The sequence below is a fragment of the Vicia villosa genome, unplaced genomic scaffold (assembly GCF_029867415.1).
Source record: "Vicia villosa cultivar HV-30 ecotype Madison, WI unplaced genomic scaffold, Vvil1.0 ctg.000449F_1_1, whole genome shotgun sequence".
In the NCBI taxonomy this organism is placed as follows: Eukaryota; Viridiplantae; Streptophyta; class Magnoliopsida; order Fabales; family Fabaceae; genus Vicia; species Vicia villosa.
In genome coordinates, this window is record NW_026705213.1 from 286,543 (window position 1) to 300,468 (window position 13,926).

The following is a 13,926-nucleotide window of genomic DNA, read 5'->3' on the forward strand; positions in this document are numbered from 1 at the left end:
GCTTTAGGGATTTCCTCGAAACGCTCAAACTCTCTTCTATCTCTCGCCCTCGTGGCATTCTTAAGAACATGTTGAATCCATTCCATAATTAGGCGTATAAGTCTCCAAAGGTCGAGCATCGTGGAGTGCGACTTTAACCTCTGTTCAACTAAAAAACACAAAAACATAGAAAATCTTGAGCCGAACTACGGTCGCTCTGATTCCTTGTAAGGGATACGTAGGCATTGGGTCGCGGGGCCTAAGCGAGCACACTTGTAAATAATTCCTTCTTTTCCCCATATTTCTTTTGCATTCATTCGCATTTAGGTTTAGACATTAGATACACCCTTTAGATAGAAACAAACATAGGTGGATACCATCGAGTACGATGGGCGTGAGGGGTGCTAGCACCTTCCCCTTGCGTAACCGACTCCCGTGCCCTGTTCTTTGGTCGAAAGACCTTTGTTCTTATTTCGAGTTAGGTTTCTGATATTCCTTTCCCGCGATGGGATGAATATATTAGTGGCGACTCTGATTCCATTTTTCGCGGTAGCGACAAAGAGCAGTTCAATAAAAAGCTAGTCAAATTTACAACTTCAATGCATTAATATTTACTAAATGTCAAATAAACTGAAATGTTAATTCTCTCTCACTCATTGCAACTGAAACACCCATGAGTTCCTTTGACAAAAAGCACAATAAATGGCAAGCCTATAATACAGTAAACAACAAACTAAAATTATATTGGCATTAGTATTAAATATAACAAGAACCTCACTTATGACAAGGTCCATGAATAAATGAACTTTTCACTATAAGATACACAAAGCAAGATTGCTTCAAGCCTTCAACAGAGATAATTCACAAACCTCAGTGTTAAAATAGAAAAGGATGAACAAGAAATCAAACTTTCACCTCTTCTAGCATTATATCGATTATCATCCTGGAAGATGAAAAATAATGAATAGTGTGAGACAAGTATGATTGAAAAATGGAAGTCGTCAAAGTGTCACGTCGAAGGAAAATAAAAACAACTAACCTTGTTGTATTCTTCAAGCCAAGTCTCTCATTAAGTAATGGCTCTAACAATATCGAGAAATAAATTAGCTCATTTACCTCAGGTAGCTGCAGAGTTGTAGCGTGCAAAACCTCGTCATGGACGTGAACTTCTCCACGTATTTCACTTGCAAGGCAAAGAATCTCACCAGATTCAATATTTCCTTTCTCCTTGTCCAAAACCCCATCAACACATCACAAGATAATGATAATTAGTACATAAAACAACACTAATTAGGTTAAATCAAATCCACGTTATTATTAATCAAACCAAAACTATCAAAGTGTATCAACCTAAACCGATTGAAGAAACAAGAAACTCACGTTACAACCCAAATATTTCAGAGAACTTCAAGGATATCATCAGCACCACTGAAAGTAAGAGCACCACCTTCTTCTAAATTGAAAAGCTTAACAACCCCATCTTCCGCCAACAAAGTGCAACGTCTTGACCTAACCCCCAATCCAACAGGCTTATCACTGAAATTAGGTTAATAATTTCAAAACATTACTCCATCAGCAATTTCAAAACAATCACCCAATAAGAATTTCAACAAATAAAAAGAGCCAAATATTGCAATTGTGGAATTTTCCACCCCCCCAAATTTTCCACCCCCAAAATTCTCTCACTTTGTTGTACCTTGTGGAATACATACTTACTTTGGCATCGGAGTGCCTTGCAGGTACAACCCTTTTTTTCCGCACAACCATTCCAAAGATCAAGCCTTCATTGTTACTGGCCACCTGATCCACTCGGCAAGATCAGTGGCACCGTCTGTGGGAACATAGCTCCCCCGTTCCTCTTCTTGCACCTTCTTGATCCACTCTTGCCTTCTGCAAGAACCCAGGAACCAAAGCTCAAATCAACTTTTACTCATGGTTGGAAATAACGAAGACTCCTCTTCATTATACGCTGCAATACTCAAGAAGAACGACATCTCCGTCGTCATTCCCCCCTCTAGAAACACCGTCCCTCGAGACGGTGCCACGGCGTCCCCTTCTCCAAAAGATCTCCAAGATGATCCACTTCATCGTCTCGAAAATACAAGCGGGCAGGACAACCAGGAAGAAATTATGGGTAACCCTTTCATCTCCAAATATCAGACTCCCCAGGACTAGACCATGAATGTTGTTCTTGCCGCTCTTGCCCAGACCAATGCGCTCATACAACACGAAGACGACAGGATCAGGGCGCTCGAACTAAAACGCCGATCGAAGAGTCCCCCCGGTCACAAACATCGATCTCAGCGTGACATGGTTCCCAAGAAACACCCTCGATCTCCCTCCCCCAGGGAGAACGCGGGTCCTTCCTCCAATAAAGGATCAAGCGACCACCGCTCCTGACACCGGTCGCATTCTCCGCGACCAAAAAGAAGATCCGGGTCACCCCCTACAAAGCACGACAATAATCGGAGACGACACAGGCGGAGTCGGAGCCGCTCTTCCACTCTTTCCGCCAGTGATGACGAAGAGGAGCGTAGAGGTCCTCTGTCCCATTCAATCTTGGAAGTGCTCCTACCGGCTGGTCTTGAAAACCCCCCGCCACTAGGCACATACGACGGAACCACTGATCCGCACGAACATATTGAGAACATCGACGCCCTTCTCGAATACAGAGGAGTGCCCGGTGCCATCAAATGCTGTTTGTTCCCTACCACCCTGCGTAAAGGGGCCATGACTTGGTACAAAAGTTTGCCTGATGAGTCCATCACCTCATGGAAGGTACTCAGAAAACTTTTTTCCAGACACTTCACGGCCTCCCGAAGACACCCCAAGTCAGAAGCATCCTTGGAAGCCATCATCCAAGGAAAAGAGGAGTCCCTACGGGCTTATATAGAAAGATTCAACAAGGAAGCCCTACAAGTATCCACAACTGCCTATATGAAGAAATTCTTGCTCGAGCGAGGCCTCCGACAACGTTCAGACTTCGCCAAAGCCGTCGGGATCGAAACACCGGCCACTCTAGACAAGTTCTTCCTCAAAGCCCAAGCATACATACAATATGAGGAAAATGAGGCCGCTCATGCGGTGCGCAATTCCAGTCAGGAAGAAAGCAGTAAAAATGGTTGCCAAGACGATTCCCGTCGGGGAAGGGACAAAAAGAAAGACGACAAGGGCCGGGATCCCAAGGACTACAAGGCCCCAGCCGAGAAGTTCCGAGAATACACCCCTCTCAACGCCTCAAGGGAGCGCATCTTAAACGAATGCGTGAACGCTGAATTCCGGACGGGCAAGGTCCGCTTCCCTAAAACCTTGCCTGCACGACCGAACATGGATAAATCGAAGTTCTGCCGATTCCATAAAGGCCACGGGCACAACACCGAAAACTGCATCCACCTAAAGGATGCCATAGAAATATTAATCAGGGAGGGACAACTGAAGCAATACGCGAAGAAGTAGGAGGCCGCCAAAGAAGCCAAACCAATCACCGAGGAAAAGCCGGCGGAGGACACGCCCGCCATGCAAGTAGCCATGAGCATCACTAGGCCGTAAGACTTTTACCTCCTTGATTGGGCCAAATCAGTGACCAACCCCTCTCCTCACAGCGCATGGGAGATGTTCCCCTCCGCCATGGTCATATCGGGCGGGGGATTCAGCAAGCTCACCGTCGGATCCGTAAAAAGAAAGTTCGACGAGCTGATCTCAGCCAGTACCTGCAAGGCCGCTACTCTCGACCAACCCCAAGGCAACCCATCCTCCATATCCTTCTACAAAGAAGAATTGCCCGACGGAGCACCCAATGCCACCATTCCCCTCCTCATCCGGGCTCGGATGGCCAACTTTGATGTTCGACGCATATTGGTCGATCAAGGAAGTTCGGTTGACATTATGTACTCCCAACTGTTCAAAACACTGCAACTTAACGACAACCACCTTACACCCTATGTAGGATCGGACCTACAAGGTTTCAACGGCACGGTGACTAAACCGTGGGGCTTCGTCGAGCTCATAGTTTCAATCGAAGTGGCGGAAACCGCGAGGGCCGTAAAAGTCCAATTCCTGGTCATCGAATGCCCATCGATATACCAATTCATCCTTGGATGCTCGACCCTGGCCGAGTTGATCGCGGTCCCCTCAACCATGCATCTCAAACTCAAATACTACACAACCAAAGGACAAGTCGCGACACGTAACGGCGACAATGAAGCGGCCAGGAGATGCTTCGAAGCCTCCACCAAAGGCCTGAGTACGATAAAGACACCCGCTCAGGACAAAACAGCGACCAACGCTGTCTCCGAGACCAACCGATCAATGCCGCGCATCGACACGGTCGACCTCGACAGCCGTTTCCTGGGAGAACCTGAGCAGAGCACAAATGCAGGTACATCAGAAGGAATCCTCCGGCCTATTCCAGACTGAGACTTCAAACTCGTGGCCCTCGGAGAAGATCCGACCAGGGGAGTCAAAATCGAAGCAGACCTGCCTGAACTGGCCAAAAGACAACTCAAAGCTTGCCTCCGCAAAAACGCTGACCTATTTTCTTGGAGCGCCGCCGAGATGCCCGGGCTCGATCCAGAGGTGGCTTGCCATCACCTGACTATCGACCCCGCCTGCAAGGCCGTCGCTCAGAGGAGAAGAAAACAGTCACCAGAAAAAATGGCCGCGGCCGAAATAGCTTCAAAAGACCTCCTAGAGGCCAAATTTATATCTGAGGCCAAATATACTACTTGGCTCTCTAATGCTGTACTTGTTAAAAATCAAATGGAAAATGGAGCATGTGCACTGACTACACCGATCTTAATAGGGCTTGCCCAAAAGATGCTTATCCTCTGCCCAATATAGATAAAGTAGTCTATAATTCCATCGGTTTTAAATTACTTTCATTTATGGACGCGTATTCTGGGTATAATCAAATACCCATGGCTAAAAGTGACAAGAAATACACGGCCTTCATGACCGAATCGGGCAACTACTACTACAATGTAATGCCCTTCGGTCTGAAAAACGCAGGCGCAACATACCAGCGCATGATGAACAAAGTGTTCCGGGCCGAAATAGGCGACATGCTCGAAGTCTATATGGACGACATGATCGTCAAATCCCAAAAATAAACCGACCATGCTGCCCACCTCAAAAAGGTCTTCGAGCAAGCCCGGTGGTGCAGAATGAGGTTCAACCCCGAGAAGTGTACTTTCGTTGTCCGAGCAGGAAAATTACTCGGTTTCTACCTAACGGAAAGAGGAATCGAAGCCAACCCGGATAAATGCAGGGCTTTTTTGGATCTCTCCACCCCGAGCTCAAAAAAATTAATCCTAACCTTAAACGGCATGCTCACATCACTATCCAGATTTGTGGCCAAATCCGCTCAACATGCCCTTCCCTTGTTTAAACTCTTGCGCAAGGAAACCGCTTTCGAATGGACGGAAGAGTGCAAGCGCGCCCTCTCCCATATAAAGCAAGCCCACTCTAGCTCACCGGTCCTGTCTCGACCTGAGGCCGGAGAAACCCTATACCTCTATCTCGCCGTGGCCACCGAGGCCGTTAGCGCCGCCTTGATACGAGAAACCTCGGAAGGCCAGAAACCCATCTACTTCTCAAGAAAAGCACTCCAAGACCCCGAGGTCAGATACCAGTATATCAAAAAAGTAGGACTCGCACTAGTAACCGCGGCTCGGAGACTCAGGCACTATTTCCTAGTCCATGCCATATCCGTGTGAACCGAGCAACCAGTGAAACAATTGCTAGCACGTCCCGACATGGCCGGAAGGATGCTCCGCTGGTCCATTGGAGCTTGCGGAGTTCGACATCAAATACGAAGGGACAAAGGCCCTTAAAGCACAGGTCTTGGAAGTTTTCGTGGCCGAAATGGCCTTCCTAGAAAAAAAAAATAACAATGCCCAGAGATGGACTTTATATGTGGACGGGGCATCAAGCTCGGCGGGAAGCGGAGCTGGGATCATCCTAGGAAACGGGGAAGGGACCCTCATAGAAGTATCCCTCTCGCTCTCATTCCCAACGTCCAACAACCAAGCCGAGTACGAGGCCCTGCTCGCTGGATTGCGCCACGCGAATGACCTTGAATCCAAGGAGATCGAGGTATTCGCGGACTCTTAGCTGGTCGCATCCCTTATCTCAGGCGAATATCTGGTCAAAAGCGAAGCCCTCACAAAATACCTAACCCTCGTACCCGAAAGATTAAACCGATTCCAGAGTGCCAAAGTGAAACACATCCCAAGAGAACACAACTCTCGGGAAGATGTTCTGTTGAAACTAGGTAGCACAAGAAAGAAAGGAGGCAACAAATCCGTAATCCAAGAAATATTTCCAGAACCCAGCACCGAACCTCCGCCTGCACTAACACTCATAAACGCGATCAGGGACGCATCCTGCTGGATGACCCCTGTATATAACTACCTAACTAGAGACCTCCTGCCTGTCGACCCCAAAGAGGCATCCATAATCCGGAGGAGAGCATGCTCATACGTCTTGGTCGAAAATCGCCTCTACCGGCGAGGATTTTCCATACCCCTCCTCAAATGCATAGATGAGGACACGGTTCCCCTTATACTCTGAGAGGTACACGAGGGAATCAACTCTCAACATCTAGGAGGTAGGTCTCTTGCCCAGAAAGAACTCCGAGCCGGATATTACTGGTCCACAATGCAAGGCGATGCCAAGGAATACGTGAAGAAATGTGACAAGTGCCAACGTTTCGGGGACATGCACCTCTCACCCCCCAATGAACTCAAGTCCTTATCCTCTCCCTGGCCTTTCTTCAGGTGGGGCATTGACCTCCTCGGCCCATTCGTGACCGGGAGCAATCAGAACAAGTATCTCATAGTCGCAGTCGATTATTTCACCAAAAGGGTCGAAGCCGAACTATTGGCCAAAATTACATCCCTAAAGGTACTCCGCTTCTATAAAAGAAACATCCTCGCCCGGTTCGGGGTACCCCTGGCCATCATCCCCGACAACGGCACCCAGTTCACCGACAGGTGTTTTCAAGAATTCGTCACGAAATTGGGAACCTAACAACATTTCGCATCAGTCGAACACCCCCAGACAAACAAACAAGCAGAGGCCGCTGAAACAACTGGATTGAAATCATCAAAATGAAATCAATGAAGTCGCCATCGATTGTTTATTTATCCCAAAAATGGGAAAGGAAAACATCGACTAAAGCCTATAAAAGAAAACAAACAACGGTCTTACGACCCAGAGATACAGGTAAGGGTGTCGGTTACACAAGGAGAAGGGTTTATCACTCCTCACGTCCGTCGTACTCGACGGGATCCGCTTTCGTTAGTCTAAATCTAATGGTGTTATCTAAAAATCTAAAGCTAAAAGCCAAAGGGAAACGCGCAAAGAAAGAAGAGAAAATAAACACGGGGAAGCAAAAGAAAATATATACAAGATTGTGCTTGTTCAGGCCCCGAGACCTAATGCCTACGTATCCCGATTAAGGAATCAGAGCAGCCATAGTTCGGCTCAAAAGATTTTGTGTGTGTGTGATGTTAAACGTCGCGTTCCACTCCTGCTCGACCTTCGGAGGCTCAAAAGATTTTGTGTGTGTGTGATGTTAAGCATGCTTTTGTATTTTTAAATCAAACAAATGCAAATTGAAAATAATAACACAAAAATCACAACCAAAAAATAAAAACAATTAAAATGGGCCACGAAACAGCAAATAATGGGTGCATAAAAAGGGAAATGCGTTGGGCCTCATAGATCTGGCCCAAAGCAAAACATCACAGTCAGGATTGAGGGGGTGCATCGCATGAGAACAGGGAGACGGAACATAAAACGACATGGGCTTCTATCCATCTTAAGCCCAATAAAAAAACCCTAAAGTCTAAGAACCAACCCGCCTCTATCACTCAAAATTCGGTCCTCTGTATCCTCTTCTTTCTCTGAAACACGCTCTGCTTCAGAAACCACAACAATGGTAACTCTCCACCTCTCACAATGATCAGCAAAATAAACAAGAAGAATCTCACGGCCATCTCTCGGTTTCTCAGTCTACAGCCAACAATATTCACTCTAAAATAATATCAAACAACAATGGAGTCATCACTCAACCTAACTCTCAAATCAATAGCTCAATTTCCTCTCTCTCACGTTAACCACTCTCTTTCTATCTCAGACGGTTCTGCTTCCTAGGCCATGTTATCTCGACTCTCTGCTTTGCATATTCTCTTTCGCAAATCTATCAAACTCACTCCCTCTCAGTTCGATTCCATCTCCTGCTCTCAACTCAAATCTCACTGCTCACCTAAACCCTCTCTATTCGCGCTCAAAACAAAATATACTAAAGCTCAACTCAGCACCAATATCATGACATATCACAGAGGAAGCATAGATACAAAAATTAGAATCAAACTCAAATAAGTGCAACATAGTTCAATAAAAGTGACGATTCAATCAAGTTAACAAACAAATTTACAAGCTAATCAATCAGGGATGGAAGTTATAACAAACATGAAGAAAATTCAAAAAGGAAAACGAACTGGCTCCGAATGTTCTCGGAGGGACGAATCCACGGTAAGCTCGAATCTCTTTTCCTCTGCGACTCGATATTCCTCTTCCTCTCGTAAGTTCCGATTCAGAATTTTGTGTGGCTGTTCCGATTGATATACCTTGACCTTGCTCTGTTTTAATATCACAAATCTGATGACACTGAAAAGTGGTCGTGGTGCGTTCGGAATTGTTGTTCTGATGATTTCGCGTCGGAGTTGAACACAAATGGTGGAAGTGATGCGGCGTGGTTCATAGTTATGCGTTTGAGTTGTTATTTGTGCAAATTGGTGACGAAGTCGGTTGAATATGCATGATGATAATGAGTGAATTTAGATGCAGGTTTTGGAATTGTGAATTGTGAAGCTGTATGTGAAGGATTTGAGGAAATTTTGGAGAGTGATGAAGCTGATAACGTGAGTGTTTGGAGGAGAATTCTAGCTTGATTTCTGCAGCATAACAGTACTTTTTTCTCTTCCCCTTTCTTGTGAGACTAAAGCTTTATTTATAGTGTAAGGGATTGAACTTTGGGATCAAAATTGAGAGGGAATTTTTGTAACAGAATTGGAGAACTGGAAGGGAGAAAAGAGAGGAATCCGTGTGATTTGATTTTGGAAGATTTCAGCCCTTGATTCAATTGAAATGGATGGTGAGGATTGTTTTGAAATTGAAGTTGAAAGTTTGACAATTGAAACTTTGTGGAATGGATGAAAATCTTGAGCTTCTCTTCCCCTTGCTGGAAACGTGAATGAGTGTGGAATGTGTGACTTCATGGGATCCATTGCAATTTCTTTTCCACCTGTTTTATTGAATAAATGAACTAAAAATAACACTAATAAAAAAAATGGTTAATAATAAAAACAAACTAACATAATAAAATGATTTTTATATTAAAGAATAGTTTTAATTTTAATAATACCTCAAATTAGAAAGATATTTCAAATTTGAATTAGAATTAGAATTAATACTAAAAATTAATATTAAAAATCATAAAATGACCATAAACTTGAAAATGAAATGAGAAAATGGAACTCTAAATCTTGACTTGAACTTGGATTTGAAATGTTGACTTTAAGTCGAATCACCTCGCAAATCCCACTTTTCTTTTATCCAGTCCCTGCAACAAAAATAAAAGAGAAACAAGACATATTTTTGCAATTTTGAATTAATGGTTAGTAAACATAAAGCATAATATAATGGAATGAAATGATGCAAATGACATGGGATCGCAGGGTAAAAATCAGGGTGCAACAGCTGCCCCTATTTAAGTTTCTTCTATCAGGAGATAGGAGATACTTAAATATAAACAAAGCCCGATTTTTAGCCTAAGATGCCTCAAGAATGATATGAATATATGAACTCTTTTTGTTTTTGAATGACATGGTATGAGACAGATTCGAGTCTCTGTGGGGAATATAGCGCCACGAGAGACAAACTGTAATGGGAATGAGCAAAAGACTTGATGAAAGAGATAGCTGAAAAAAAGGTATCACAATATCCAGGAATGGATCTGAATGAAGTGAGAAAGTATCTGAGGCATTCAAGATGAAACATGAATGAAACCACATCAACGAACAATCAAGATAAAACAAGATTGGAATAACCAAGATAAAACATGGTCGAAAGGAGACCAAGATAAAGCATGGTTGTAGGGAACCAGGATAAAGCATGGTTGAAAGGAGACCAAGATAAAGCATGGTCGAAGGGAACCAAGATAAAGCATGGTTGCAAGGGAGACCAAGATAAAGCATGGTTGTAAGGGAACTAAGATAAAGCATGGTTGTAAGGGAACTAAGATGAAATAGGGTTGTAAGGGAACCAAGATAAAACATGGTTGTAAAGGGAAACCAAGATAAAACATGGTCGTAAAGGGAACCAAGATAAAGCATGGTCGTAAGGGAAACACATCCGGAATAAACATCGGATAAACGAGCTCTGGAATTAACATCAGAACAAAAGAGATACATCCAGAATAAACACCGGATAAACGAGTTCTAGAAAAAACATCAGAACAAAAGAGACACATCCGGAATTAACATCGGATAAACAAAGAAAAATGAACCAAAAGGATAAATCTGTATTGGATAGATGCCAAGTGAGTTGGACTTTGATCTCAAGGTAAGATGTTAATTGCAACAAGACCTCGGAAAATGCAAATGAATATGAATTTGTTTCCATGCATGATATGGAATTTTCTATGCATGACATGAATGATTGATGCAATGCATTTATTTGTGACAACTGAGAGAGACTCTATTGTGCGGCAGAAAGGGATATCTGATTCCTCAACACATGGAACACTGCCAAAAACTCTTCTATCACACTTGCAAACTGTACTGAACTGATCCTTCGAGAGGGACTGATAAACTGCTTGGAGATTCTCCTGAAGAAGATTGCCCCAGCTTGACTGATTAATATAGAACAAATGACCATGGCTTCAGCTTGAATAATTTCTGAAATGACAGCTTTACTGGGCACTTGGAAACACTTTCCCCAGCACGAGTCTTGAAAGAGATAAGATAAACCAAATCTGAGAATAGCTTGCACTGAGATAAACCTTGAACAGGACCTTGAAGTGAAATGCCCCTGATGAGATCACAGACCAATTTCTCAACTGTTTGAAATTCCTTGAGGAGGAATGCTGTTTACAGGCAAAAATGTTTGTTTAAAACTTGTAATCTAAATGCAAAGAACATGCAAATTTTTGAAATCATAAGATATGGAATTATAAAGCAAAGAGAAAGGAGAAACATGGAATTTGAAATGAAAGGTAAAGCAAAAGATCAAGACAAATGATTGGCATAACTTTGGAGTCAGGTTAACGCAACCTTGCTGTAGTATGCTTTCAAAATAAACCTGGCCTCAATTAGGACTTTTGAAGGTTGTAACGTGGCCCGGTTCACGGTTTTATAAACAAAGGAATAAGGCTCAAAATTCATTAGTGCCCACCCCTTCTTCGTGATGAACTTCCATCCTATATTCAGTTAATTCAACCTATGCATTCAAGTTTTCAAGAGAACTTGGAATTTACAGCACTTGTTTGACAATATTGATTCAGAAGCCAAGGAATATACTTTGAGATGACAGTCACTTGTTTTCTACAACATTTTATTGTTTAGGAATTATTGACTTCTCTTTTTTCCAACTTTTTCTTTTAATTTCTCTAACTTTTGCCTGAACTGTTTTATTTGAGATTACAGTTAGCAGGATGCCCCAATATTTTTTTTGCCTAAGTCTCCTTCATAGGTTTTGACTTAGCGGGATTTTCTTGAACTTTTATTCTTTTTTTTTTCTTTCTGAAAGATAGTGACTGCCTTGCTTAACAATTGCGGAGAACCATCACCATCACTTTTTGTTTGAAAACATCTTCGACACTTCTTGGATGTGTGCGAAGGAAAGCTTGAGATTGCAACCTTTATTGAAAGGTATCTTGAATGAAACTCTTGTATTTGAGTGCACAGATGAATAAACTGAAAACTACCCATCCCCAGGTTAAAATTGCGGGTCTTTTCATTTAAAAAGAAAACTCCAACTTCGAAGGATCAGAGGGGTTAACAAGGGATTAACTTTCTTATTTCTCCAGTGTTTGGGAATTGAAACAAGGCCTGTACATCATCAACAAAGTTTTACTCGAAAGCACACCAACAACAATTATGGGTATCTCGTTTTCATCATCCTCCCTCCAATCTTTGCATAGACAACATGGGAAAGAAAGCAAATAAAAGAAACATATATAAAAGAATTGAATCAAAACATGCAATGCTCATTTCATTTAAAATTAATAGTAAGAAACAAACAAGTTTGAAATTAAACATGCATTACAATTGAAAGAAATGCAAACAGTAAAGAAACATGGCCTAGTGACTAATAAGCAACAAGGATGAGCTGTCCTGTCTGAAACACTTGGCTTTAGGAGAGAATATGACTTTAACTGAAGCTTCATTTGTCATTCACTGGAAAAGGATTGTTGACCACGTTTGAAGTTATAGCTTTGAAATCTATCACTTTTCCTCTGACCAAATCTTGCACTCTAGCCTTCAGTGCATAACAATGCTCCAAATCATGACCAGCAGCTCCTTGATGGAATTCACAATGAAGATCATCCCTGAATCCAGCAGGAGGAGGATCTCTAGGAGTAAAAGACCTTGTGGTAATCAAACCTAGTTGAACCAAGTGAGGATACAATTCAGTATATGTCATCGGAATAGGATCAAACTCTTTTTTAGGCCTTGCAGCACGATTCTGATTCTGACCAGCATTTTGACGAGGAATTTGAACAACAGCTACCTGAGGTTGATCACAATGTTGAGCTCTCTGTCGAGGCCTTTCAACAGCACTAGTTTCACCTTCTTTCTTCTTTTGGAAGCCCCGAAAAGGTTTCTTTAAAGAATCAACAGCAACAGACACTTTTCCTTTCCTGATTCCTTCTTCTAACCTTTGACAAATTGTTACCAAATCGGTGAAATTTGAAGACACACTTCCAATCATCTTCTCCCAAAAGAAAGGAGAGAGAGTATCCATGAACAAGCTGGTCAATTCCTTCTCAGACAGAGGTGGTTCAACTTGGGAAGCAAATTCTCTCCAATGTTGAGCATATTCTTTGAAAGATTCCTTTTCCTTCTGAGCCATATTCTGAAGTTGACGATGATCGGGTGCCATATCCAGATTATACTTGTACTGTTTCATGAATGCATCAGCTAAATCTTGGAAACTTTGAACACAACCCTTTTCTAAACTCATGTACCACTTCAACGAAGCACCACTTAAACTATCCTGAAAGCAGTGAATGAGCAAATTCTGGTTGTTGGTATAAGCAGTCATCTTTCTGTAATACATGGTCAAATGAATCCTTGGACAAGTATGCCCCTTATACTTCTCAAACTCAGGAACTTTGAACTTGGAAGGCATGACAAGATTCGAAACAAGACCCATATTATCAACATTCACACTAAAGAAATTGCTTCCTTCCATAGCTCTTAGTCTCTTTTCCAATGCCTAATATTGCTCACGGACTTCTTCAACTTCACCACAATCTCCTTGACTGACACTTCGAGAACCAACTGAACGGTAATCATAGAGAGGATTGTCATAGCAAGCTGGAACAACTTGAGCAGTAGTATGAACAATAGGCGGAGGTTCAGAAAAGACTGGAGGTTGAAATACCTACCTCGAAGTTTGACCCACCATAGAAGCATTGACATATGTTGGAGAGAAATTCTCAGGTAACCCAAACTCTGGCCAAGTAGAAGGTGGTTTCTGAATAAGTGAAGGGTCAACAACAGCAGTTGCGACTTCAGAAATAACAGTCCTCTGAGGTGGATCAGTCCTTGCCATCAATACTTGCATCATCTCAGTAAGCTTAATCATGCCTGACTTCAACTCATCAATTTCCATTCTGACTTCTATGTTATGCTTCTCTTGGTCTGCCATTCTTTG

The 13,926-nt window shown here is 42.8% G+C and overlaps 2 protein-coding genes across 2 annotated transcripts; one reads left to right on the forward strand and one right to left on the reverse strand.

Annotated features, from left to right (window-relative positions):
• The first annotated feature begins 2,709 nt into the window (after positions 1-2,709).
• On the forward strand, positions 2,710-3,435 carry LOC131628374 (uncharacterized). Its single transcript, XM_058899208.1, has one exon. It carries the CDS (start codon positions 2,710-2,712, stop codon positions 3,433-3,435), a length of 726 nt encoding a protein of 241 aa, XP_058755191.1.
• A 4,386-nt stretch (positions 3,436-7,821) lies between these two features.
• LOC131628376 (uncharacterized) lies at positions 7,822-13,461 on the reverse strand. The gene is made up of 3 exons (XM_058899209.1): positions 13,016-13,461; positions 12,508-12,925; positions 7,822-7,995 (listed from the first exon to the last, which is right to left on the reverse strand). The coding sequence occupies exons 1-3, from the start codon at positions 13,459-13,461 to the stop codon at positions 7,822-7,824; spliced, it is 1,038 nt and encodes a 345-aa protein (XP_058755192.1).
• Positions 13,462-13,926: the final 465 nt, after the last annotated feature.